This window comes from Hipposideros armiger, unplaced genomic scaffold (assembly GCF_001890085.2).
Source record: "Hipposideros armiger isolate ML-2016 unplaced genomic scaffold, ASM189008v1 scaffold_781, whole genome shotgun sequence".
Classification (NCBI taxonomy): Eukaryota; Metazoa; Chordata; class Mammalia; order Chiroptera; family Hipposideridae; genus Hipposideros; species Hipposideros armiger.
In genome coordinates this window covers 353,183-378,667 of record NW_017732131.1, presented here as the reverse complement: position 1 = coordinate 378,667, position 25,485 = coordinate 353,183, and the positions used below count along the sequence as shown (strand labels likewise).

Genomic DNA, 25,485 nt, shown 5'->3' with positions numbered 1-25,485 from the left:
GAATGTTATTATAGAAGGAAAAAAAGGGATGTGTGTGTATTTTTGAGAGAGGTTAAAAGGAAGGAATAGTTTGTCCTAGTAAGTTGATTATTTCTAAATGAGGAAAAGGAGACAAACTGAGAAGGATGAGTGAAGTTGTAGGTTAATGGAAAAGAAATATTGAGAAAGGAATTTTATATTAGAACCCAATTGTGCTTACCCCCTAACTCAACATAGACTATTAATTATATTAATTCAGATAGAAACTAAAGTGGAGATCTATATCTATCATCTATCTATCTATCTATCTATCCTGTGTTTCCCCGATAATAAGACCGTGTCTTAATTTTTGCTCCAACAATCTACATTTATTTATTCATGTACAAAAATCTACATTTATTCAAACAATCATGTCTGGCTGAAGATCTTAACTGGGGCTTATGTTTGGGGTAGGGCTTATATTACAAGCATCCTAAAAAATCATGATAGGGCTTATTTTCCAGTTAGGTTTTATTTTCGGGGAAACATAGTATATATATATATATATTTATTTATATATTTATATTTATATATGAGGCACAGAAAATTGATTTTACTTTACCTTACTGTCCTCCTGGCCTCTAGAAATTTTTAGGTAGTAGTTATAATTTACACCATTGTGTTCTTACAGCCTACAGCCTTAGCCCCATGTTAAACCTTTAAGTTACAGTTCCCAGTTATACAACTTGCAGAAATCAGATTAATGAATGACACTTGGGTGCTTCCAATATAAAGTATTGAATAGATAGGCCATATTAAATTGTGAAGGAAAATGTCCCCAGTCAAAATGGAATTCTGAATTCACCCAATCGTGGCCTATTGTATCCACCTCAACAAACAATATATGGTATATGGGAAGGAGATATTTTTGTTGGGAAGGGTTAGAAAATTCTTCTGTCATACTGATTTCTACTGTAATGACACCAGTTACAGTAAATACTATGGGAATATAGTATAATACTAAAATCATAGGCAAATTAACTTTGCCTGAGGTAAATAAAACCCACGATAATATTGATACTGAAAATCTCGTGCATTGGGAAATTGAACTTAATCCTCCCTATGAAGTCCATTTTATAGAAACTAATGGGCCAAAAGAAAAATTAGAACTTCTAGCTCATGAATAGTCTCATTCATCTGGCCAAATTTATCATAAAGTACAAATAACAGTAAACGAGAGAGAAAAACATACTATTAACTTAAGAAAAAAATTATAATAATGCATATAAAGGGTTCTTTAGATGGCTAAGATGTTTATTCTCCTCAGACTCATACATGTCTAATATTGGACATTTTCTGCCCCTAATCGGTGTTACTGGTTTAATACTATTGCTCTTGGTCCTAGTTTGTATGTTATACTAGGTACAAAAAGGAACATAGGACAGAGGAAAAAACTCGGATCATGATAGCTCAAAGATTAAAAATGATCCAGCATTTAATGAAGGCATATAGGATCTGACTGCCTCCCATTTGCTCACCTTTTCTTCTTTATTTTAAAGATTTTTTTTTAATTGGGGAATTGGGGGGAAGGGAACAGCATTGGGGAATCAGGGAAGGGGAACAGACAGGTAGACAAATTGCTCTTTTGTTCTTCAGTCTAGTTGTGGAGGACGTCACTTCACTGGCCCATGTTGGTATGATCATTGTGCTCTTCCTGGGTGAGGCAATCGGTCACCGGTTATTGGTCGGCTGCTCACAGCGGCTCCCTGGTAGCTCGCACCAGCTACCAGCTGCTCATGCTGGCTGCCAGCCACTCACGTAGCTCACTGCAGCCCGCTGCAGCCAACGCCACCACTGGCGACTCTCAGCAGCCCAGCTCCAGGTCGAGCTGTTGTTCATCATCTTAGCTGTAGAGGGCGAGCATCATTGGCCCTTAATGTGGGATCCAAACCGTGGCACTGCTGCTCAGAGCTGGTGCTCCCAAGCAAGCTCTTAACCAGCTGAGCCACTCGGCCGGCCCTGCTCACCTTTTCTTTTAAATAATTCGGCCTTGACTGCCATCTAAGGTCATAGTCTTGACCCACCCCAATGGTCTAATATTCGGCAAGATAAATGCTGACACTAACACTTTCTAGGAATGAGCCTTCCTAGCACCATGGGACCACATATCCAACCAAAAGGTTGGTCATCAGTGCACCCTTTGGATTGATTTATGACCAAAAGGAGGAAGTGTGGATGGAAAAGGGGCCACATATTAAACCTGACAAGCTCAAGAGACTGAAAAATAACCACATAAGATGGTCTGAACATAAAAATTCCTAACTAAAAGCGAGTCCTGGCCGAAAATTCTACAGAGGACCCCTTATGAGTTTAAGAACATCTTGTGCTCCAGCATCTCCGTATGTTCAGCTGTACTGTTTCTTGCTCATTCCAGGTTATCTCATACTGGCCCTGCAGTTCAAATAGGGACAGTTAGTGCTGATTTAGGAGACAGCATGTCTCTCCAGGAACTTACAAGAGACCAGAGACTTAGAGTCAGCATATGAAACTTTGCAGGGGGATCAGCAATAAAAGAACTAATTGACATTTCAACCAACTGGACCAATCTCTCCCTTTCCTTGATGTAGAATTTTCTTGACCAATTTTCACTTAATGCAATGATGCAGATAAATCAGCAAATAAAAAGTCAATTTGTTCTGTTACCTCCAGAATTTTGTAAACGGAAGTTGATACATGGTATGAGCTAGAAGAAATTATCTTTTGAGGCTGTGACATTTCACCCAGGACAAATTGTGTAGACCTTGGATCAATGGTTCAGAAATGTTTGTATTTTAGGATAGTCTCTTCTGCAAACCCCGGGCTCAGATCTTACCTGTGTGTGTATATTCCACCTGTGGCTTTGCTAACCTTCCTCATGGAAAACTATTCTGTACTCCCTGATCTCTTTGTGAGTATGAATGCTGTTCAGAAGAATCAAGAAACTGAAGCCCTGGAAAGTGAATAGGTAAAATGGAGTTTCAGAAACCAGGGAACTTGGCTGCCCATGTTACTTTTATTTTATATGTGTATATTTCCAAAGGACAATGGCTGAATGGTTTTAAAACCAAATTAATCGGAATATCATTACTGACCAAAATGAGAATTTCCTTGTTGAGCTCTTAAGAGTTGCGGCCTTGTTAGCTCATCCATATTCCCCTGAAGTACACTGGCACACAATGGATTGAAAAACAGAGCAGAAGAAACCAGGCACGGAACAGTCTCCCTTCTCATGCTTTAATCCCATACCCTGTGCTCCATTTATGGAGGACAGTCTCCCCAGTCCTTGACACTCCCACAATCAGAGCACATGAGGTTCATAATTATTCAGCCTCATCTCCATGGAAATTTTATCAGGCAACAGAGATCCTTGGGCCATGAGAACTACTATTTAGTTCTTAATTACATGAAAATGAAATCACATAAGAAAAAGCAAACAATGAAAATACATGAAAGCCGTTTTACTCCCAGTAAATTCTTCAGGGTCCCAGGTGCTGGGGTTTTTGTGATTTTCCCTGATATCAGAGAACCCGGGAAGGGATGATGGCGGTGGGGTGTCAGGAGAAATGTCTTGATAGCCTTGGCTCCCAGCAACAGCTTTTTCTTAATTTTTCCATAATTTGATGTCAGGTCTTCTCGTTTTCTTCATGTAAGTGAGGTGATCCAGTCAACCATGATTCTACAATTATGATACTGCCTTTGTAAGCTGACTGTTCCAAAATTCCCTCACAAACCCCTGTGAAAAGGTTGGGCTTGTACATATGTGGAAATGTAAATGATTTCATTATCCTTTACTAAATCCGTTGGCACCCAAATGCTACACCCCACTTGTAGTAGAAAAAAGTGCTAGGGACAAAACCAAGCGACTGGTAGAATAATGGGAAGGCTAATGGCATGAGACTTCTAACAGGAAAAAAACACACCCCACAAGGAAAAGAGGCTTCTGGCTAGGTTCTCCTTTCTAGCAGTGTCTGGCTCCTGGTTTCACTTTGACAATGGGGAAGTGAGCACCTTGACAAGGTCCATGTGAGGCAGCCTTGAGGTTTTCGCCCATCAAATACTTCTCCCACCTCTCCCCAGTATCAAGGCAAGTGCATGGTGAGGAAGTGAATCGGTAAGATGTGTACAGTTATCCTGTGAATATGTGGCAAAGCCATCAGGATGCAAATCTCCGGCCTCGAGTTCAGGGCTGTGTGCTTTAAGATCTGAGCCTAGTAAGGACAGGGTCCTACAGGCTGGTCCCGTACCAAACCTAAGGGGTTGTCCTGGGCCACTTTAAACTTGAGGCTGTTGAATAGTCATTAGGATATCTAACAGCCTATTCTGAGGAAAATAATTATAACCATAACCTCTTACGTCTTCTAATTCTCCTACTTCATACCCATGAGGTAGAGGCAAGAGCACTCCAGTTAAGGCAAAGCCTCAACTCAGGTTGTACTTTGGGCAAAGTAGCTCCTCAAGGAGTAAAAGAAGGTTGAGAGGTTCTGCCCAGGGATTTTACTTAATTGTGGGAAGAGGTTATATTGATCTGGGCAAGTAAGGGAGACTCCCTGGAAAAGGTCTTCCCAGGCTGACCACAGGGCTTCTTCTAGCTCATCTCTGGGTCAGGGCTGAATGCAGATCTCCTCACATGGGGACCTAGCTAGGAGGTCTTTTCTGAGTGGGTCCTCTGATGCCTGATTAAGTGATAGCCTCTGCTGAAACTTTTCCCACAGGTAGGGCATGTGAATGGTTTCTCGCCAGTGTGTGTTCTTTGATGCCTGACGAGGTGGTCCCTCCGACTAAAGCTTTTCCCACATTCATTGCATCGGCAGGGCCTCACGGAGGCATGTCCTCGCAGGTGCTTGGCAAATGCAGCACTATGGTTGAAGCACCGACCACACTCGCTACAGAGATACAGCTCCTCAGCTGCATGGGTCTTCCGGTGTGCCAGGTACCTCCTGTGGTCACTGAAGTCCTCTCCACACTCTCCACACAAGTAGGGTTTGCCTCCCAGGTGGATTCTTTGGTGTGTTGTTAGCACTGATTTCTGGCTGAAGCTTTTGCCACAAATAGTACAGAAGAAGGGTTTTTCTCCTGTATGTGTCCTTTGATGCCTAACAAGGTCTGAAGTCCAGCGGAAGTGTTTTCCACAATCGTCACATCTATACGGTTTCTCAACAGATGAAGTTCTCTTAGCCTGGACCAGAGGGGAGGCCTCATTCAAATTCTTCCGATTTAGGGGAAATTTATAAGGAGTGCCCATTTTGTGAACCTTTTGGTGCCTGGCAAGATGTGAACTCCGTGTGTAACTTTTTCCACATTCCATACACTTATAGGGTTTCTCTCCTGTGTGAGTTCTCAGGTGTCTAACAAGGTGGGAGTTACACGTAAAACTTTTTCCGCATACAGGACAGTCATGATGTCTCCCTAACAGGGAGTGGATAGGCGTAGTTTCTCGAAGATTTGTTAAACTATTAACTTGAGAAATATTTGTACCAAATCTTCTTTCACTATGTCTACCTGGATCATCCTCAAAGATTATCTCCCAATCTGGAGTCTGATGAATTTCTAAATCTCCTACAACCGACCTGTGTAGGTCCTCCAAACTCAGATCTTCTTGCTCAAGAAACTCTTCCTCATCTTCACTCCTATCTCCTAAGAGAGGGTGAGAGGAGACAAGGGGAAATTATAGAGGTAATGACGCCTTCTGCGCAATGGGGGAATTTTTAAATGGTTTTGGAAGGGCCAGACCATACAGAGAAGCCCATATTGCGTAACTATAGGTTAGGAAAGAAGGAAATAATCATGCAACTGAATGCCTGTCATGTGTCAGGTACTTTCTTATATGTTATCTCAAGCTGTCAATAAGCCTTAATTTGGAAAAATATTATTATTCTCATTTCACAAATGTAGAGACTGAGGATCTCGAGTTTAAGCGAACTGCTTAGTAGATGGTATAGCCGTAATTCCCAAAGTCCCGGCTCCTCGTCTTTCATCATTGTGCATTCCCTATACCTTAAACAAATGATGGGACGGAGGGAGAGGAGGAAGAGGATAGAAGAACTTGGCATTCAGACAGCAGTAATGGCTGACATCTTAAAAGAACCAGTGAGAGCGGCACCCCAGAGGCAGAGTCAGGCTAGAGGAACTGCCAGCCCAGGGGGAAGAAGATTCCTTGTGTCATTCCTCACCTGTGTAGGTAAAACTCAGGATCTCCGGCTCTTGAGGCTCTTGAAGTTCTAGGCTATCTCGGACCAAAGGCTCTTCTTCTCTAATGTGGGAGATCTCATCTAGTCTGGGGATTGGAAATGCTGCTCAAGAGAGGGGGAAACACGACATTACAATTGGTTCAACAATTTCCTTTGTTAAGAGCAGACCTTTTCTGTTTGGTAGATTGTAGAACAAATATATAGCCAGGTCAGTAGATCAAACCTTTGATCTCTCTAGCTTGAGCAACTCCAACCAAGTACTGCATACCTCTTGCCTTTCACCTACAACTCAGTAATTATATAACTGTAAATGCTACCCTTTCTCCCCATACTCAAGTATGTAGATTATCTCCAACTTGTATTGCTTGTTTCAAAACTCATATGCTTGGGAGCTGGCTGAGTGGCTCAGTTGGTTAGAATGTAAGCTCTGAGCCAACAGGGCTGCTGGTTCAATTCCCACATGGGCCAGTAAGCTGTGCCACAGCTGAGCTGCCACTGAGCTGGTGAGAGTGCGTGCTCTTAACAACAAGGTTGCTAGTTCAACTCCCGCATGGGATGGTGGGCTGCGCCCCCCGCCCCCCGACAACTGAGATTCAACATGGCACCTTGAGCTGAGCAGCTGCGAGCTGCTGACAGGCGGCCGGATGGCTCAGTGTGTAGCAAGGTTGCCGGTTCGACTCCCGCATGGGATGATGGACTATGCCCCGACCCGCAACTAGATTGAAAGTGGCGACTGGACTTAGAGCTGAGCTTGCACCCTCCACAACTAAGATTGAAGGACAACAACTTGAGATTGAAGGACAACTTGACTTGGAGCTGATGGGTCCTAGAAAAACACAATGTTCCCCTCCCTAATTCCCCAATAAAAATCTTAAAAAACAAACAAACAAAAACTCATATGCTTAACTCAACTAAACCAACACTATAATATTATAACTATTTTCTTATTAGAAATTTCCAACCATGTTCTAAGCATTTTCTCTTCCCTTTAACTTGGAAGGATAGCATCTTCCTCAGCTAATCCTTCAATCTCATCGGTGGATAGGTGTAAGAGACGTGTAATACATACTGTCTAAAACCCCCATAATTTCCAACAGGAAAAAGATCTCTGTGCTCAGAACATTCTACAGACACTTGAAATTACTTACATAAGGAGACCACAATTCCACAGTCTTCTTCCAAGACATATTCTCCATAGAACTCTTCCTGCGCTGGATCCAGGTCACTCCACTGGTCCTGGGAGAAGCATACAGCCACATCCTTGAAAGTGACCAGTCCCTGAAACAACACCAGGATGCAGTTAAAATGTGGTGCCTTGTAGAGCCTCGTATTTTGTTTTGGAGTGAAGGTCTTTGGTATAGGCAGAATCCATCCAGGACACAAAAGGAACTCAGATGAGATACTTGGTTCCTTTTCAGGAAATCTGTGTTTCACCTCGTCACTGCTTCCCAACTTTCTACGTTGGCACTGGCCCTACTCCTGCTCCAGTCCCACTGCTTTCTCTCAGAACCAGCTAAGGTTCTTCCTCTTGAAAATGTTGTTTAAATACATGAAAACCCTATTTGATGCTTTAATGCTACTTACATTTCTGTAAAAGGCTGTCTTTTCTAGGAAGCTTTCCCTAAGTGACCTTCTCTAATCACCCTTATCATTTACAAAGTCTACACGGCATAAAGAGGACTTTTTTTATTCAGCTGGACTATAATCTAAAAACACGAATGAAATTCTACTCCTTCTTCCTCTGGCCACATAGCTTAGTTTCCAGGTAGGCCCTTACCATGGTGAACCTTCATAAACGTCATGGCCTGGCTGAATATAGTCCCTGGAAGAGTACACCACGCAATTTCAGAAATCATTTCTGCAGCAGTCAGTCAGCCTTACAGATGACTATCAACTCTATCTCTGAAACCCAAAAACAAACCCTCACTGAACTGCAAAGTTGCACTGCAGTGTTACAAAACAAGCCCATTCTGTTAGTCCCTCTGGTCAAGTGGCAAATAAAGAGGCTTTGGAGCCTCCACATCCTACTGAGACTAGTGTTACAATTTATCTCATTAGATGCAACATCCCTGACCCCTCCATATGTGCAGAACTGAGAAATGAAATTGGCAAAAGGAGTAGAAAGTTGTGTCCTGTCTGACCCGCTGAGTATATGGCTGACACCTCAGGGTTCTTCAAATTCTCTGTGGAACAGAGGGTAATGAAGGCACACCTGTGATAGAGCTGTGAGAAGGGCAACCATCTCTGGGTTTCCAGTGCTCCTCTCCTCAGGAAGGTCTGGGTCCTGGGGTACCGGAACCTCTATGAAGAAAAGATGGCAGAGATCAGCAATATGCGGTGCACCCTTGTAACTGGCAAAGCGCTGAGTACTCCCAAACATCTCTGGTGGGAAGATGGGAATCAAAAAGCAGCGTAAGGGCAGCTCAAGTCATCTCGACACCACCACCTAGAACACTATCAGATGCCAGGAGAATAACCAAGAATATTGCTCTTTAAGCTTAGCTCTGTTGATGGGGGACTCTAGCTAGTACTGTCTCCTCTCAACACCCTAGAATCTGTGACTTCTTTCATTTTACAATCTACCTAGCCTCCCTGGTATAGGAGAAATATCCCCCTCCCCGCACTCTGCCAAGATGCCCCCTTTCTGTTGAGGTTTCCCACCGCTCTCCTGCAGAGGCTGGAACTCCAATTCATGGCACAGGCTCTGCTCTTCTGGTGTCCCGAGATCTGGGCTCTGTGTGGTCTCCTCATGGGACTCCTCAAGGGTCAAGGTCTGCACAGGATCCTGCATCTCACGAGGTGACTCAGGCTCTGCTCCTGGATGCACTGTCTCCTCTGACAGGACTTCCTGGCCATGAACATGGACAGTCACCTGGGAATAATTCCAACTTCCAGTCACCATGGAGTCAGGAGGAAAGTCTTGGTTGTCATCAGGACTTATTTTAGGAGAAGCTGCCAATAGAAAAACTCCCAGAGGGACCCAGATGAAGAGGGGAAACTTCTGTTCCACTGGGGCATGCAAGGAGCTGTTGAAGGTTATCCTCACCAGGATAAGGCAGGGAACATTCAGATACTGCACAGCTTTCTCACTTCCCTCAGCCCTGTCCCTATCACTCAGGGCTCTGAGGTCCTGTCCTTCCCATCTCCACCTATCCCACCTGCAGCAATCCTTGTTGTTTGCTTCCCTGTCTTGTTATCCTGGGTGGGGGATCTGTGACTGAGGGTTTATGAGAACCTTTGAGGAAGTGACAAAACTCTCCTCCCCAAGAGCTGGAAGTTCGACATCCAAAGGGAAAATCAAACCACGTGACCCTGGGGTGGCTGAAGTCCCTAGGATAGTCCCTAGGCAGGCGTTTCAAAAACCAGAAAGTCACACTCACACACACACACACACACACACACACAAACACCTCTGCCCTGTGGGAGTCATGAATCCGGCACAACCCGAGGGCAGAGCCAATTAAATTTAAAGGGTAATTTATGGGGCCCTGTAAGCCCTACCCCCAAATCCATCCTTCCAGCAAATAGTCCCCCTCCACGTCACACAGATCAGGTCTCCCCCTCCTCACCCACCGCCTTGGTCTCCTGGGTTGTTTCTGCAAACCCTCTACCAGTGTCACTGCCTCCTCGCCACTTTCTGGCCGCTGGCCCCGCACCCAGCTCTGCAGTTCTCCAGGCAGGACGGTAAGGAACTGTTCCAGCACAAGCAGCTCTAGGATCTGCTCCTTCGTCCGCCTCTCTGGCCTCAGCCACTGACGACAAAGTTCTCGGAGTCGAATGAGAGCGTCTCGAGGGCTTGCTGCTTCCTGGTAGCGAAAGCATCGGAAGTTCTGGTGCGAAGTCTCAAGCACTGGCTCATCCCTCTGGGAGATAGGTTCTGACCTACAGGTGAAATCATCTTCCAGCTTCACCATTAGAATCCCCTCTTCTTCCCAAAGATCCTGGTCCTCTGGTTCCAAGGTTGTGGCCATTTTACAGCTAGGGGGTGGTCTCTCACCAGATCTCACGCTGTCATTACACCCCAGTCTCAGCCCGGGCACCTCAAGGAGTTTCTCCCAAGGGACCTGAAGTAGAGAAGTAGAGACAAACAGTATAAGCATGAAATTATATACAGGGATAACAGTTCTGAGTTCGATCATAATCTTGTACATGCAACACTTCCTCAAACTATTAAATCCCTTAATCTCCATAACCATGTTGTAAATAGATCTATTATAGTTGGAATAGGATGACCTATGCCTGAAGCTATGTTCCCCACCTCTGTTCCCAGGCAAGGTTCACACCCCATAGCAAAATACTGCATATCTACTTCATGAAACCTATTAACCTAAAAGGAAAATGGCTAGGGATAAGGACGCTGCTAAAAAACGTGGTACTGACTATGGTCTGTTTTACACACACACACACACACACACACACACACACACACACACACACACGATGTATACTCTCAGAAAAGACACATTAACATGGCTGAAATAGATAGGGAAAGCTTTATTGAGGTTCATTCTAAACTGAATTACACCCAGTATTAACTTCTGTAAAATGGGACTTTCAGATTTGATGGGAGGGTTGTATGAGTTAATAATGAGGAAAAACTTACTCAGTGGCTGGCACATAAGCACCTCGAGAAGCAACTTTCCTCTTGTTAAGACATATTTAGTTGCAAGACCTACAGATTCTCAAACCCAAGTGTTCAAACTGAATTCACCATTCTTACTCCCAAACCCTCTAGTCTTTCTGGAATCCTGTCTTGGCTGGATCAGCACTTGTTCAGTCAACACTCAATTTTGTAATTCTTGGATTCAACTTTGATTCTTCCCCATTGCTTACAAGCTCATTAAACCAAGTCTACCTCTTAAGCCTCTAAATCTGTTTCCTCTTCTCTCAGTTTGGGCCTCATCTCTTGCCTGGACCACTGCCCTAACTTTGTAACTGGGATCCCGCTAGTACTCAACTGTGAGCAAAATGCAACAGAATTACTGTGGAGCTTTTACAAAACACAGTATCACACATCATTCTTCTGGGTATTCTGATTCAGCCAATCGAAGCAACTGTATCTTTAGAAATGCTGTGTGGTTCTGATGTGCATCTTCATTGGGAAACACCTACGGTGTGTAAGGTTAAGAGAGTCTTGGAATCAAGCTGCTAGGGTTTGAATCCTGGCCCTGTAGTTCACTAGGCCTGAGGCCATGGGCAAGTTCTTATTCTCCTTATGCCTGTGGCCCCATTTACAGAATCGAAGGGATAATGCTATCTAATAGGGTTATCTATTACTATGAGGATTAAATGCATTACTATCTGTGAAGCAAATTACTATCTGCCCCCCAATGTTAACTTTTGTGTTGTTTCCAAATCATAGTTCCAACTGCATCACTCGACATTTAAAAAATAACTTCTTACTATAAGGTCAGTTCCAAAATCCTTGGCACCACACTTGAACCTCTTTACAATCAGCTCTCAATCAAGCCTCACATCCCACCTCTTCTCTGTTATCACCTGACTATAATAAACATACTGCTGACCTTCCTACAACACGATGTCTCTTCAGGCCTCCGGACCTGTCAAGGCTGCTGCTTTTGCACAGAATACTTCACCCCACCTTCAATGTTGCATGGTGTTCCTATTTCTTCCTGACCGGTCCCCCTCTTCTTCATTCCCATGATTTACTAGTTAAGTCCCTATCAGTTCTCATCTGGATAACTGAAACTGCCTCCAGATTTGCTGCCTTTAAGGTCCAGTCACAGCTTCCTCTTTCCGCCTCCACGCACTGCAAAGGTTCATACCTCATCATGTGAGTTACTACAGTGGAATTCTAACAGATTTGACTGCTTCCAGTGTTACCCCTCCATAAAACATGATTGCCGGCAAACATTGTAAATATTAAATCACATCCTATTACTTCTCAGCATAAAATGCTCAATGACTCCCCAGCACATGCAGGATGGACTACAAACACCTCAGCTTTGCATGCAGCTCCTTCTGTCCATCCCTCTCTGTCCATGCCCCATGCTTACCGACTCTTTCTTACCTGCTAATTCTATTTTGAAAACTCAACTAATGGTTCACATCCTCCAAGAAATGCGCTCTTGGGCTGGCCGAGTGGCTCCGTTGGTTAAGAGTTAGCTTAAGGGCTGGCCGAGTGGCACGTTGGTTGAGTTGGATTAAGGGCCGGCTGAATGGCGTGTTGGTTAAGAGTTGGCTTGGGAGGCCGGCTTTGAGCAGCACAGCCCTGGTTCGGATCCCACATATGAGGGCCAGTGACACTGCCTTCTACAGCTAAAACGGTGAACAACAGCTCGACCTGGAGCTGGGCTGCCGTGAGTTGCTGGTGATGGCATAGGCTACAGTGGGCTGCCATAAGTTACCGTGTGTGGCCAGCAGCCAGTGTGAGTGGCCAGCAGCTGGTGTGAGCTGTCAACAGCTGCCGTGAGGCCCGCAACTGATCTGCCTCACCCAGGAAGAGCGCAATGATGATACCAACATGGGCTAGTGAAGCAACGTCCTCCACAACTAGAATGAAGAACAAAAGGACAGCAACTTGTCTGTTCCCCTCCCCCAATTCCCCAATAAAATCTAAAAAAAAAAAAAGTTAGCTTAAGAGCATGAGCTCTGAGCAAGAGGGCCGCCGGTTCGATTCTCACATGGGCCAGTGATGCTGCGCCCAAGCTGAGCTGCCCCTGAGCTACCAACAGGTGGCAGGATGGCTCAACTGGTGAGAGCATGTGCTCCTAACAACAAGACTGCCAGTTCCATGGTGGGCTACGTCTGCCCGCAACTAAAACTGGACTTGGCACCTTGAGCTCAGCTGCCGCCCAGATGGCTCAGTGGATAGGGAGTGCGCTCTTAACAACAAAGCTTCTGGGTTCGACTCCCGCATGGGATGCTGGCTACGCCCACCTGCAACTAAGACTGAACTCAGCACCTTGAGGTTAGAGGCCACGAGCTGCTGACAGGCAGCCAGATGGCGACTAGCACCCTCTACAACTAAGATTGAAGAACAACAACTTGGCTGGTCCCCTTCCCATAGTCCCCAATTAAAAAAAAAAAAAAGTGTGCTCTTGGCAAATTTGGTGATGTCTCTTCTCTATTTGAGACCTTCAATCACTCCTCCCTGTCTTATAAGTGTAATAAAAACTTCTAAGTATTATATATTAGGTTGACCTTCACCTTACTCCCTTTGCCCTCTTCTCCAGTCCTTTCACACAGTGTGCACATGCAAAGCACACAAAAGCCCTAAGTTCTTTGGCTTTTGAACATGCTGTTCCTTCTGACTCTTCACCCTTCATTAGGCTAGACTTTACTTATCCTTCGAGACGTAACTCAGGCTTCACCTGCTCTGAGATGTTTTCCTGATCCCATTCCCCCCTATCCTCAGACATGGTTAGAAATCACTTTGCTTCCATAGCAACCTGGGCACATCCTTATCATAGTATCTGTCATATCAAATAGCTATTGTTTATCTTTCCTGTGAAACTCCTTGAAGTTTGGGACTACGCTTTTTATAAATCCTAATCCTATAATAAAGTGTACAATAAATGCATTTAAATGAACTTCTACTTCTTCCTACTCTAACAGGAACAATCAATCTTTTCCGCCATTATGTTTCTACTCTCTTTTATTCACCAAATCTTGTTAATGCTACCTTCTAAATGTCTTTCGATATCATCCACCTCATCTCCACTGCCAGTCGAGCCATTATGATCCACTAAATGGCATTAATAGAATCCTTTAAAAAAATGATGTCCGCCACTCCTATGCTGCTCTGGCACATAACAGGCACTTAAATGTTGAATGAATGACTTGGTTCAAGTTTCACCACTGGTCCTGCCCCGTCCAGGCCAGGTTGCAGTCCTCACATGCAACCTCAGTAATTCTTCATTTTCAATAGAACTGCCTCAGATCCACCTTTAAGATTATCAATCCACTTTTAACAGCTGTCTAGTGTGCTGCTGCCCATCAAATGAGTTTAATTACTGTTATTCATTTTTTATTATCTAGATCTCATATCGCTCTTCATTCATGCTATTTTTCTATTATCCTCAAGTATTTACTATATACTTTCATAGCCTGTTTTATTTAAATAGTTCCATAATCTCTAGATCTTCATGGGCTAAACTGCTTACTTATTAAATCTGCTGTCTCTACCTCAAAGTGGTTTGTTTTCTCAGATGGTAGTTTTTAAAATTTTATGCCCATCTTCGGTGAGATTTTTACTTGGAGTCCTGAGAGCCCTAGGTTATAAAAATAGAGCCTTTAAACGGAATTTCACTTGCTTTTACCTAAGAACTCATGGTTTCAATGATCTTGGATCAGTTTTTGTTAATTTTTCACAGTATTCCTGAATTATGCTGACAGTGTATTATTTGGGCCTATGCCTGTGAGTTTTCATTCTACTCAAGCCTATGGAGGCCTCTTTTCTTGTCCCTTTGCTTGATCACTAGACAGATTTTCATGGAGGGGGCAGCTCTTCAAGGCTCCAGGCTGTTAGATGGTTCAATTTCATATACCTTCCCCATCCCCACCAGTTTCCCAGTTCCTATCTCCTTGTTGGAGCACAGATATTAGAACCCAAAACTGAAGTCTTCATTTTGGTTTGAAATCTCCTTAGGCTGTAGTGGAGTCAGCTTGTACTTACTCCTCTAGTTTTTATTTCTGGAACCTATATATTTACCTTCCCTTTTTTTTTGGTGGTGGGGGGCAGGTGGATACAGGAATGTAATAATGGGCAGGAACCCCCTCCATATTAGTTGTACCTGCAATATTGCAGGAAGGTCTGAGTGGTGAACTTTCTAACACAAGAAATCAGCTAATGGCTTCACACTGTCCACAGGATAACATTTAAACTTCTTACAGTTTGATTCTCAAGGCCCTTCAAGACATAGTCCCTGTCTACCTCTTTTCTCCCATGATTGCCACACCCATTGAAAGTCACTGCTCGAAAGTACTGCTCTCTTTTTTCTGTGCCCTCACTGGGCTTTCAAGATGCTATTCACTCTGACTAAAATAGCCTTTTCCACTCCGTTTACTTGTATCACTCTACTCATCCATCAGGATCTCAGATTTCCCAGGAGCCTTCCCTGATCCTCCCAGATTGTTTCCACAGGAACTTGTACCTCCCCATATCACAGCACACATACATATCTATTTTTTGTATGGTGAAAATTGGTCATCTTGCCATTTAACTCACCAGACTGTAAAGTTCTGAGGGCAGGCACATAAAGCACCCAGTTCAATGCCTGTCACACAACAGGTTCTTGCACAGAAAACACTTGTTTTTTTAAGTCTCTCCCTGGAGGGATAGATACCATGTCTTATTCATTTGTCCAGCAAGTCATGTGGACAAAGGAATAAATAAGGAAAAACCATTTACTGTTTGGATTATGAGTAAAACAGAATAAGGTGGTTCATTACATGATGTAACCACAAGTCATCACAAGGAATCTTCAGGTTGTCTTGAGATATCCAAATGCAAGTCACACAAATCTCACAGTATTCCTGAATTATGCTGACAGTGTATTATTTGGACCTATGCCTGTGCATTTGGGGGAAAAAAAATCATTTTCCTTTGAGGATTTAAATCAACTTTAATAAGTACAAAATCAGACATCAAATAGTTCAATATAACTACAATAATGATTATTTACCCAAAGTTTCCCAATCCTGACCTCCAACAATCTTGCAAGGCAGGGAGAGAAGATAGAATTGACACATAGGGTCTTCTGGCTTAATGAAGGGATATCTATTATCTTAAAAGTCTGAGAACCCATGCCCAGTGAAGCAGACCAGGAACCTCAGTTTTCATGTAGCACTAGCTACAAGAGATTTCATACTATGGATTCTATAAAGTATGCATTGACAGAAGGGTTCCCACTCTCACAAGGCTTTGCTTTCCAAAGAAAAAAGAATGTAACAGCGCCACAAAAAAACCTGCCACTTTTAAATGCCCTTCAGAATCATGCACTGAGATTTCCATTGTTTGTCTGTATCTACTTCGGCAGCCTAGGAAAATGAGATGAAGGCAAAGAGCTCAGCAAAAGCGCAACGAAGGGAGGAAGAGGAGTCCCTGGTGGGACAAAGAGATGGCAAAGAACAGGAGGCAGGTGGTGCTTTGGGAAGAGCACTGGATTAGGTATCCAAAGATGAACCGTCCAGCCCCAGATCCCCAAGAAGCTGGAGCTGCTCTAAGGGTTTCTTGGGATGACATACAAAAGAGCCCGTGTAAAGGGTAAAGCCCTCTGCAGATAACTGCTCTAACTCACAGGATGAGCTAAGATCTGTGCGAGTTTGTGAACTACAATGTGCTGTGCAAATGTCAGATATCAATATTAGAGACAGAAAACAGCTTTATTCTACAATTCATGGGATGTGCTACACTGTAAGTCTGCCTTGCATTTTGTTGCCCTTGCTATATTTTAATACCCTTCCATTCAGTATCCGTCCTTGGAAGGGTTCCACAGTGACAGACAAAAACTGAATAGGATAATATAGAGACATGTGAAGCCAGGCAAGGAAGAGTGAAAGACTTGGTTCCAGAAGGCTCTAAAACAATGTCTACAGAGACATCTCATAAGCCTAGGCCCCATTATCTAGTCTCTTGAGTGTGTATTTCTAGGATATATGGGGCAGGACTAGGGAGAAGATGTGGAAAAGGAAAAACCTCTCTCCAATCTTTGGTCCAGCTATCTGCCTCTTTATCTGATTGTGTAACAGGCCTGTGAAGATGCTAATGCAATTCTGACAAGAACAGAAAACTAAAGACAATGAAAGGATATCTGGTTCTCTACCTTAAAATGTTACTATATGGGGTGATTTTTCTGGAGCCAAAATGACAAGGTTTATAGTCACGTTATTATCTATTTAAAGGAGAGATGGTGATCTACTTACTAGCAAATAATTTTCAGAATAGTGATCAGAGAGGTTCAAATGATTTTGTTTAGCAGACACCTATATCCCTTCAGTCTCCATTATTATATTTTACCCTACTGCAGGCCCATAACCTGGAAATATGAACACAACTCCTTCCTGGGTTACTGCCAAAGCTCCTCATTGTTCTAGAATAGAAATCAACTAATAAAAACTAAGTACCTTTTTCCAATGCAGTATTGCTCTTTAGAACAAAAAGTTATCTCAGTATGATCCTTCTACTAGAAAAATTCTTTTGTTAATTTTCCTATATACAAATATTTATTCATGCTTCCCACATAATAGATAGGGGTTTTGAAGCCCTGGCTTTGGATCCCTCTCCTGACTTATTAGCCATGTGACACTCCCTAAGTCTCAAGTCTCATCTGAGGCTTGTGGCTCATACTACCCACCTCACGTGGTTGTTCTAAGGAGTAAATTAAGTAACGTATAGAATCACTCAGCATAGAACCTGGCATAGGGCAGATGCTCAATGTATTTTGTTCTCTCTTTTTCAAGTTGGTCTAAATCCTTTTGGAAAGAAGGCAAGATTTAAATGTCGAACAAGCAAAAAGTCCTTTATTTCATCATAATTACAAAAAACTTAAAATGTACAGGAAAAATCTCATTCTGTTCACTGTTGTATCAAATGTCAAGTGTTAAACCAGAACAGTCCTTTCTTTGAAGGCACTTATAAGGTAGGAATAAATAAGATCATTGGAACAAAGATGGGCTGGAATCTTAAAGACAGGTTCTCTTGCTGAAGACCATATCAGTTAGCAATGCTTCTAATTATCAATATTATAGGTCCTTCCCCTCCCCTCCCTGTAACCGGGAGGAGGCAACTTGAGGCGAGTACAGTTAGTATATCCAAGAAGTTCCTTGAAAACAACCCAGAAGGCAAACAAAAGGGAATGCATTCACTGACTTTTGGCTTTCGAACACATCATGATTCGTATGCTTCAAACTACGAGGTGGACAATTAAGTTCGCGAACTCATCCTAGAAAAAGTGCTACATACTTCATTGCTGAATACCACTACAGTCACCTTCAAAGTACTCCCCTATGCACCGATGCCAGAGTCTAGTCCACTTCAAAGCAATTTTGGAACTCTTTTTCTGGAATGGCCATCAGTTGTCATATTATCCTTGGTGTCCTGAATGTCATCAAAATGTCTTCCTTTCAATACTTCCTTTATGTTCGGGTAAAGAAAGAAGTCATTGGAGGCCAGGTCAGGTGAGTAGGGAGGGTGTTCGAATATAGTTATTTGTTTACTGTCTAAAAACTCCCTCACAGACAGTGCAATGTAAGCTGATGCACTGTTGTGATGCAAGAGCCATGAATTGGTGAAAAGTTCAGGTCATTTAACTGTTTCACCCAGCCTTTTCAGCACTTCCAAATAGTAAACTTGGTTAACTGTTTGTCCAGTTGGTATAAACTCATAAGGAATAATCCCTCTGGTATCAAGAAAAGGTTAGCAACATCGTTGCAACAAGTCCTCCAGCTTAATTGTCACACCTCATATATTTAAAAACTATTTATTCAAAATATTTTTGCCACTTAAAGTTTTCCTTCTTCATAAGATTCAACATACAATATTTGAGTAGCATGGGGAGAAGCGGCTTCAAGCTTATCACAACAGGTTTCAAAGAAATAGAATAAGGTGTAGAGAAGGGGAAGAAAGGAAGAAATAAAAAGGTGAAATAAGAAGTGGTGGTACAGAGAAGTCAGTGGAGGCTAAGGCATACATAGTTTCTGCTCTGAAATTTTGTACTTTGTGGTTAGGATCAAAGAATAAAAAATGTCACTGAGAGTAAATGTAAACATGAAAAGCATAAAATAACGCTACAAAATCATAATAATTCACTTTATTTTTAATTAAAATGTTTTCTATAGATATATATCACAGGCCCAGGAGGTTGAACAGTTGATGCTCTACCTCCTAAAGATGTGTCATCTTAGACAAGTGACATTGACTCATCTTGAAAATGGGGATATTCTCTACTAAAAAGGCAGAGAGCTGGATTATCTTTTGAGAAACCATCCAGCTTTTTAATGGTGATGAGGGAGGGGTTTTGAGAGAAACAAGGAGATACGGCTTCTTTATTGAGTACTTGGGCCATAATGTATTAGCCTAGGATGGCGAGTGAGATTTATTCCAGAGTTGAAAGGCCTAGAGGCCAAGTACAGATTTTAAGAGTCCAGAATTAAGTATGTGGCCATCACGATCATACCTGTTAATCTCCAACATGAAGCTAGGTTTTTCAACCTTAAGTAACAGTTATTACTCAGAAGTGCTAATGGCCTAAATAAAGCAGGTCAATTTATATGCCCTACTTTAAAACAGAACATCACAATAATCTGAAGTGGGAAAAGGGCAGTCATCAAACCTGATCTCCAGCCTTATGACAGCAGCAGCTTTCATTTGGCAGCCAGGGTTAAACTAGCTAAATCCAATGAACTACTACAACAAATGTGGGCAATTCCAATCACAAAGAAAAACATTATTTAATGAGAAATAACAGGATAATATATATTATAAATACAGCCTGACCTGCGGTGTAAATTCAGATAATTTAAAAGTCAGTTCAAAATAATTTACTATGTTTTTAGTTTTGTAATTAATATGCTAGTCGGGAACTTCTTGCTCTGTATCTAGGTGACTTCCTTTTGGCTTTGCCCAAGGTTCCCTTGCATATGATGAGATGATAAGGACCCATGACTGCAGGAGGACCAAAGGAATCTGAGAGTATCAGGTTTCCACTACAGACTAAATCAGGCTCGCGAGCCACATGCTGCTCTTTGGGTACGTTCTGTCTCAAAAGTTTGCTGACCCCTGGAAGAACCAATCCTGTCCCTCACAACATTTAAAAATTATTCAAGATCCATAAAACAAATGAAATCACCATTATGTGAGTAATGTCCTTTAAAAATTTTATAAATGAAACTATGATAGTTTTATTTTCATTTTCAATTTTACTTCAGAGCCACATGTACGTACCCAAAGAGCCGCATGTGCCTCGCGAGCCGCAGTTTGCTGACCCCTGGACTAAATCATGGTCCAAAGCAGAAGTCATCCCAGGATGCCATTCTTGTTGTGGGAACTGTTTAGCATCTTTATCTTCTTCTGTGAGTGCTGCCCCTAAGGGCAAGGACCTCTTCATTTGCATATTTCCAACACTTTGTCAAATACTTGGTAGAAAAGGTGTTCAATAAATGTGTTAAATTTAGTTAAGCTATTTCTCTTCCCCCAACTTGGATATAGAAACACTGAAATTCAGAATCAGGGTTGCAAGGGCTTCTGGGAAATAAACCACTCACAGGGAGTGTTATCAGCATTTGGCATTAGCATTTACTCCAATCTCCTGGAAGAATCAGATGGCATAACCACCTACTGCTTTACTATGTGGCATAGGATTAGTGGAGAAAAACTTCAAGGGAGCAGGTGGGCAGGGGATATAGTTGATTCAATCCAAATACCTGCTGAGCATCAATTTTGTGTCCCACACAATTCAAGGTGCTAGGCTGAGAAAGATGCAAAAAGCACAGGCGCTAACCTTAAAGACTTTAACATACGCATATAAGTAAGAAATAGCAGGAAAAAAAAAAAAGAAATAGCAGGGACTTTACATACCAAGGGTTCACAGTAAAAAACCTAGAATATGGGTATAAGCTATATGATGAAAAAGCTCTTATCAAGAGAAATAAGCAAATCAAGGGAAAAACTTATCAATATTTCATCAATTTGGCATAAGATAAAGCATTTAGAGTTTTTTCTTAAAGTACACTTTCTTAATTCTACAAATGAAAGAACTCAGAGCTAGGTGGTTAAATTACCCACACAAGACCATATCACTAGTTTTCAGCACGGAAGTACTCACAGGTCTTTTGATCCCCAAACCACTGCAGTTATGTGAAGAACTTTGGCCAAAGGCAGTGGTTCTCAGCGTGAGAAACCCAGGCCAGCAGCACCAGCACCTAGGAGCTTGTTAGAAATGCAAATTCTCAAGCTCCAGCCCAGACCTATTATCAGAAACTCTGTGGGTAGCAACACCAATCAGTGTTTAACAAGCTCTTCAGGTGCTTAAGATGCATGATAAAGTTGAGAACCAGCACCTAAGGCAAAGGAAGTAAATCTGAAGTTCAAGCAGAAAGGATCCAACTTTTCCAGTGTTGGCCAAATTTACAGGAGGGTTTGAAAAAGTAGAGAGAGTCTAGGATTGAGTGTTATGTGTTTTATGCCTGAGTCAAATTAACTGGAACAAAAAACATACACCTGTAACTTACCTCATCTGTATAGTTTGTAATGCATAAGAGTCCCTCACATTGTAATAAACCTTGCTGTGCCTTGAAAGGACTGTCTACTGCAATACAGTATACAGAAAGAGTGCAAAAGGGGTACAGCTGGAGGAGAAAGGGGGAAAAGATTATGAATCACAGGTGTTTGGTCACAGGGGGAACTAGTCCCTTCCTCCCTCCATACCTGCCCACCTTCTTATGCTGGGCAGTAAGAACAGAAAGTTACTCAAGACACATGGCCCCAAACCTTAACTGCTCTGCTGCCACCCATTTCCCAACGACAAGCCTCCTATGGCTACCCCACCACCTTTCCGAAGTGGCTTTCTGGATCGAGGCCCATGGGGCGGCCTGGGAGACACGTTGGGAGGAGAAACGAGGGACTCCACTAGCATTCCTCGCGGTTTGTGAGTGAGGCTGCCCTGGGTGTCATCTGCAGCGTGTGGATGGAGAAAGAGCAACAGTTCTAAGCCCAGCCTCTAAGTAAGAGCCTGGATGTGGCACTGCTCCCCAGCAGGGACCAAGACAGACAAGGTTCTCAAAGCCCCGAAAAATACAAATCGGGCTGACACCTTTCCGAGAGAACACAGCACAAACATTGGCACACACACTAACAAACTTTCAGTCAACCCAACCAAAAAGCAGGGGCCTGCACACTCCTGGCTGAGGGAAATGGTGGTGCGGAGAAGTGCCCCAACTGGCTGCTAGGGGGTCGGGAGAGGGAAGCTGCAAGTGGAGACAGCAGCCACCGGCGTGAGGGGTAGCTCGGGGTCGTCCCAGGGGCAGCTGAAAAGCCACGGGCAAGGCTGTCTCCATGGCCTAGTATGATCACGGGTGGTACGATCACAGGTAGCTCTGCATGTGTGTTGGACCAGGGGTTAGTGGTGGGAAGAGACGGGGCTCGTCTGGGCAGGGAGTCTGCGGGGACGATTCCTGAGCGATCTGAAAGGCGGGGTGAGAAAACGCTGCGAGAAATCAAAGGGGCCTAGATCACTTCTCCCTCGGTTCCGGGGGAGCAATTGGCGCGGAAGCCATGGGAAGTGCGGTCGAACTGCGTTCCTGCAGGCCTCGGGAGGGGACGGAGGGCGGTGACTGGAAAGAACGCCTGGAACACCGTGCGCGTCCCCAGAGGTTCTAGTTCCGACCACCAAGAGACACGAGGGCCGTAACGCCTGGGGCTCCTCACTACAGTGCCACCGCCCTTTCCCCAGGACGGTACGATCTTCCCAGGCTCCGGGGGGGCGGGGTCTCCGGCACTCACGGCTCCGACAGCTCCGGTGGCTCCTCCCCTACCCCGGCTTCTCCCCCACCCACTCCGGCCGAAGCAACGCCGCCGGATCCGAGCCGCGCGGGGCCTGGCGGGTCGGAACACGTGGGGCCTTTGCACCCGGAATCGGAAGCTGCCCTTCGCTCCGCCCCCTCGCCGCGCTGGAGCCTTTCTAGGCTCTGGGAGGTCTGGTCCTCTCTGTGTGCGCAACGCGGGTTGAGGCTCCCGGCGTCCGGGGTGCTAGTGCGTTTACCAGTCTCAGACCAGACCGCTTTCGTCTGCACGCCCGCTTCTCTGTGCTTTCTTTTTGTTTTTCTGTTTTTGATCTTTTGTTTTGCTTTTGATGCCTGTACCTCTACTTGTTTCTTTTGATTTTTTTTTTTTTACCCCCTTTGCGTTGTCCGCGAAGCATGGTAGAAAAGAGCAGTTTTGGGTTTGAATACTAGCCCTTGCATTTACCGTTAGTTACAGAGCTTAAGACAAATCCTTCCACCTGTCTGAACCTCAGTGTCCATCTTCTAAAACAGGCGTAGTAATACTGTTGCTTTGGGGACTAAATCATAGTTGCATGTAAACTTATTAGAACATGGTAGAAGCTTAGTATGAGAATAGTTATGATACCATTGTTCTATCCTGTGATCATTTCTTTGTGTTTCTTTACTTTGAGACTCTTCCATGATCTCATTTGCTCATTTTTCTCTGAGTGACGTTTCTGCCTGAACCTGCCATTTTCATTTTTACTCTCTGCCCCTTCAACCTCCTAAATCACCCCTCTCCAGGTGCCATAGGAGGTTCTAGCTCTGGCTACCTTCTCTACCCCTTATGTCTTACACATTTCGTGTTCATGGGACATATTGCTGGGATCTGTTTATTGTGTTTGAACCTAAGGTATTCATTACTTTGGTGGAGGGAGAGAAATATACAGTTCATGAAAGCCTACTGTGTGCCAGATGTTTTCTCTATATATCTCATTTAGTATTTTAAAATAGGGGCAGCCGGGTGGCTCAGTTGGTTAGAGCGTGTGCTCTGAACAACAAGATTGCTTGTTTGATTCCCGTATGGGCCAGTGAGCTGTGCCCTCCGCAACTAGATTGAAACTACTTGACTTGGAGCTGATGGGTCCTGGAAAAACACACTGTTTACCAATAAAATTTCTAAAAAAAAAAATAATCTAACCATTCAAGTTTATAAATAAATTTTTAAAATATTTTAAATTATTAAGTAATATATAAGTTGTTCAGAATTGTTGATATTACAAACAGTGCTATAATAAACATCCTTTTCGTGCATACGTGCAAATGTTACTCTGGGACAGATACTGAGAAAAAGCATTACTGTGTTGTAGGTTGTACACATTTAATTGGTACTGCCAAAGTATTTTCCCAGTGACTGCACCTATCTGTCTATGAGAATATTTCTCCCCCATATCTATGCCATTATTTTGTGTTGCTGAACTTGTAAATTTTGTCCAATCTGATGGGTGAAAAGCGATGTCTCATTGTTTTACTTTGCCTCCCTATGATTGATAGTGAGACTAAACATCTTTTGTGTGTTTATTGGCAATTTTTAGTTTTCCTATGAGTTGGCCCATTTTCCCATTGGATTTTTTTGGTCTTTTTCTTATTCATGTTTAGATGTTCTTTATGTATTCTAGATACTAATAATTTTATATACGTTTTGCAAATATTTTCTTCAACTTTATAGTTTCTATTCTTTATTTATAGTAATAAAGTTTTTTTAAAAAAGATTTTTATTGGGGAATTGGGGGATGGGACCAGCGCTGGGGAATTGGGAGAAGGGGACCAAACAAGTTGCTGTCTTTTTGTTCTTCAGTCTAGTTGTGGAGGACGTTGCTTCACTGGCCCAAGTTGGCACCATCATTGTGCTCTTCCCGGGTGAGGCAGATCAGTCGCCGGCTTCTGGACGGCCGCTCACTGCGGCTGCTGGCTGCTCACGCTGGCTGCTGGCTACAAACGGTAGCCCATGGCAACCCACCTGCTGTCGCCGGTGACTCACAGCAGCCCAGCTCCAGGTTGAGCTGTTGTTCAGCATCTTAGCTGTGGAGGGCAGTGTCACTGGCCCTCATATGTGGGATCCGAACTGGGGCCCTCTGGCGTCCCAAGCCATCTCTTAACCAGTGTGCCACTCGGCCGGCCCTAGAGTGCTTTTTTGATGAAAACGAGCCCTGGCCAAAGAGACAAGCTGCCAGAGCTTGAGATGTCACATTGCCCCCTGCTGTTTCTTAGGACTCTGGAGCCCAAATATCTTTTCACATTCACAAGAAATTACACAAGGACCCATCCAAAGAACATCATGAACATCCTGTGTAAAATAATTTAAGTAGAGAAACCTGCTTAAAGGAAGGGAGCTATCACCTTAGCATCATAATATGATCTAAGTGTCACAGACAGGGAGGAACCTAGTAAAGTCTGTTTGTTAGACTCCCTTCTGTGTCTCATTGTTTCTGGGTGGCCTCATTCATTTACTGAATGTTTTCACCTTGTCATCTACCTGTGAATTGCTTATTTTCCTTTAAAGTCAAAACCAACCCCCCTTTCGCCTTAGCTCAAGATGGCATATAAGCCTCTGATGACAAACTGTCCAATTTGTCATCAAGCCCTGTATCCTATAGATATGTAGTAAATTTGGTTATTTTTTTCTGTTAATCTGTCTCGTCAATTTGATTATCACATAAACCAGAAGAACTAAGAGGGAAAAGAAGGGAAATTTTTCCCTGTTCACAAGCCCAACTGCCTGACCGCCAGTGACTCCTCCAACTCCATATTCTTATGGAGCCCCATAGTATGAAATTAAACTAGATTTTCTCCTATA

General features: G+C 43.4%; 1 protein-coding gene across 8 annotated transcripts; it reads right to left on the bottom strand.

Annotated features, from left to right (window-relative positions):
• Positions 1-3,215: 3,215 nt before the first annotated feature.
• On the bottom strand, positions 3,216-22,722 carry ZNF202 (zinc finger protein 202). Of its 8 annotated transcripts, none has more exons than XM_019628366.1 (8): positions 22,648-22,722; positions 10,183-10,249; positions 9,759-10,067; positions 8,847-9,057; positions 8,398-8,486; positions 7,334-7,463; positions 6,168-6,287; positions 3,216-5,631 (listed from the first exon to the last, which is right to left on the bottom strand). In XM_019628366.1, exons 3-8 carry the CDS (start codon positions 10,005-10,007, stop codon positions 4,637-4,639), a joined length of 1,794 nt encoding a protein of 597 aa, XP_019483911.1. In that variant the 5' UTR covers positions 10,008-10,067; positions 10,183-10,249; positions 22,648-22,722; the 3' UTR covers positions 3,216-4,636. The 8 variants fall into 8 exon arrangements, with proteins under 8 accessions (XP_019483911.1, XP_019483903.1, XP_019483909.1 ...); XM_019628358.1 differs by adding an exon at positions 20,092-21,819 and having other exon boundaries at positions 9,755-10,249; positions 22,648-22,681; XM_019628364.1 differs by lacking the exon at positions 22,648-22,722 and adding an exon at positions 20,092-22,574.
• Between the last annotated feature and the right edge of the window lie 2,763 nt (positions 22,723-25,485).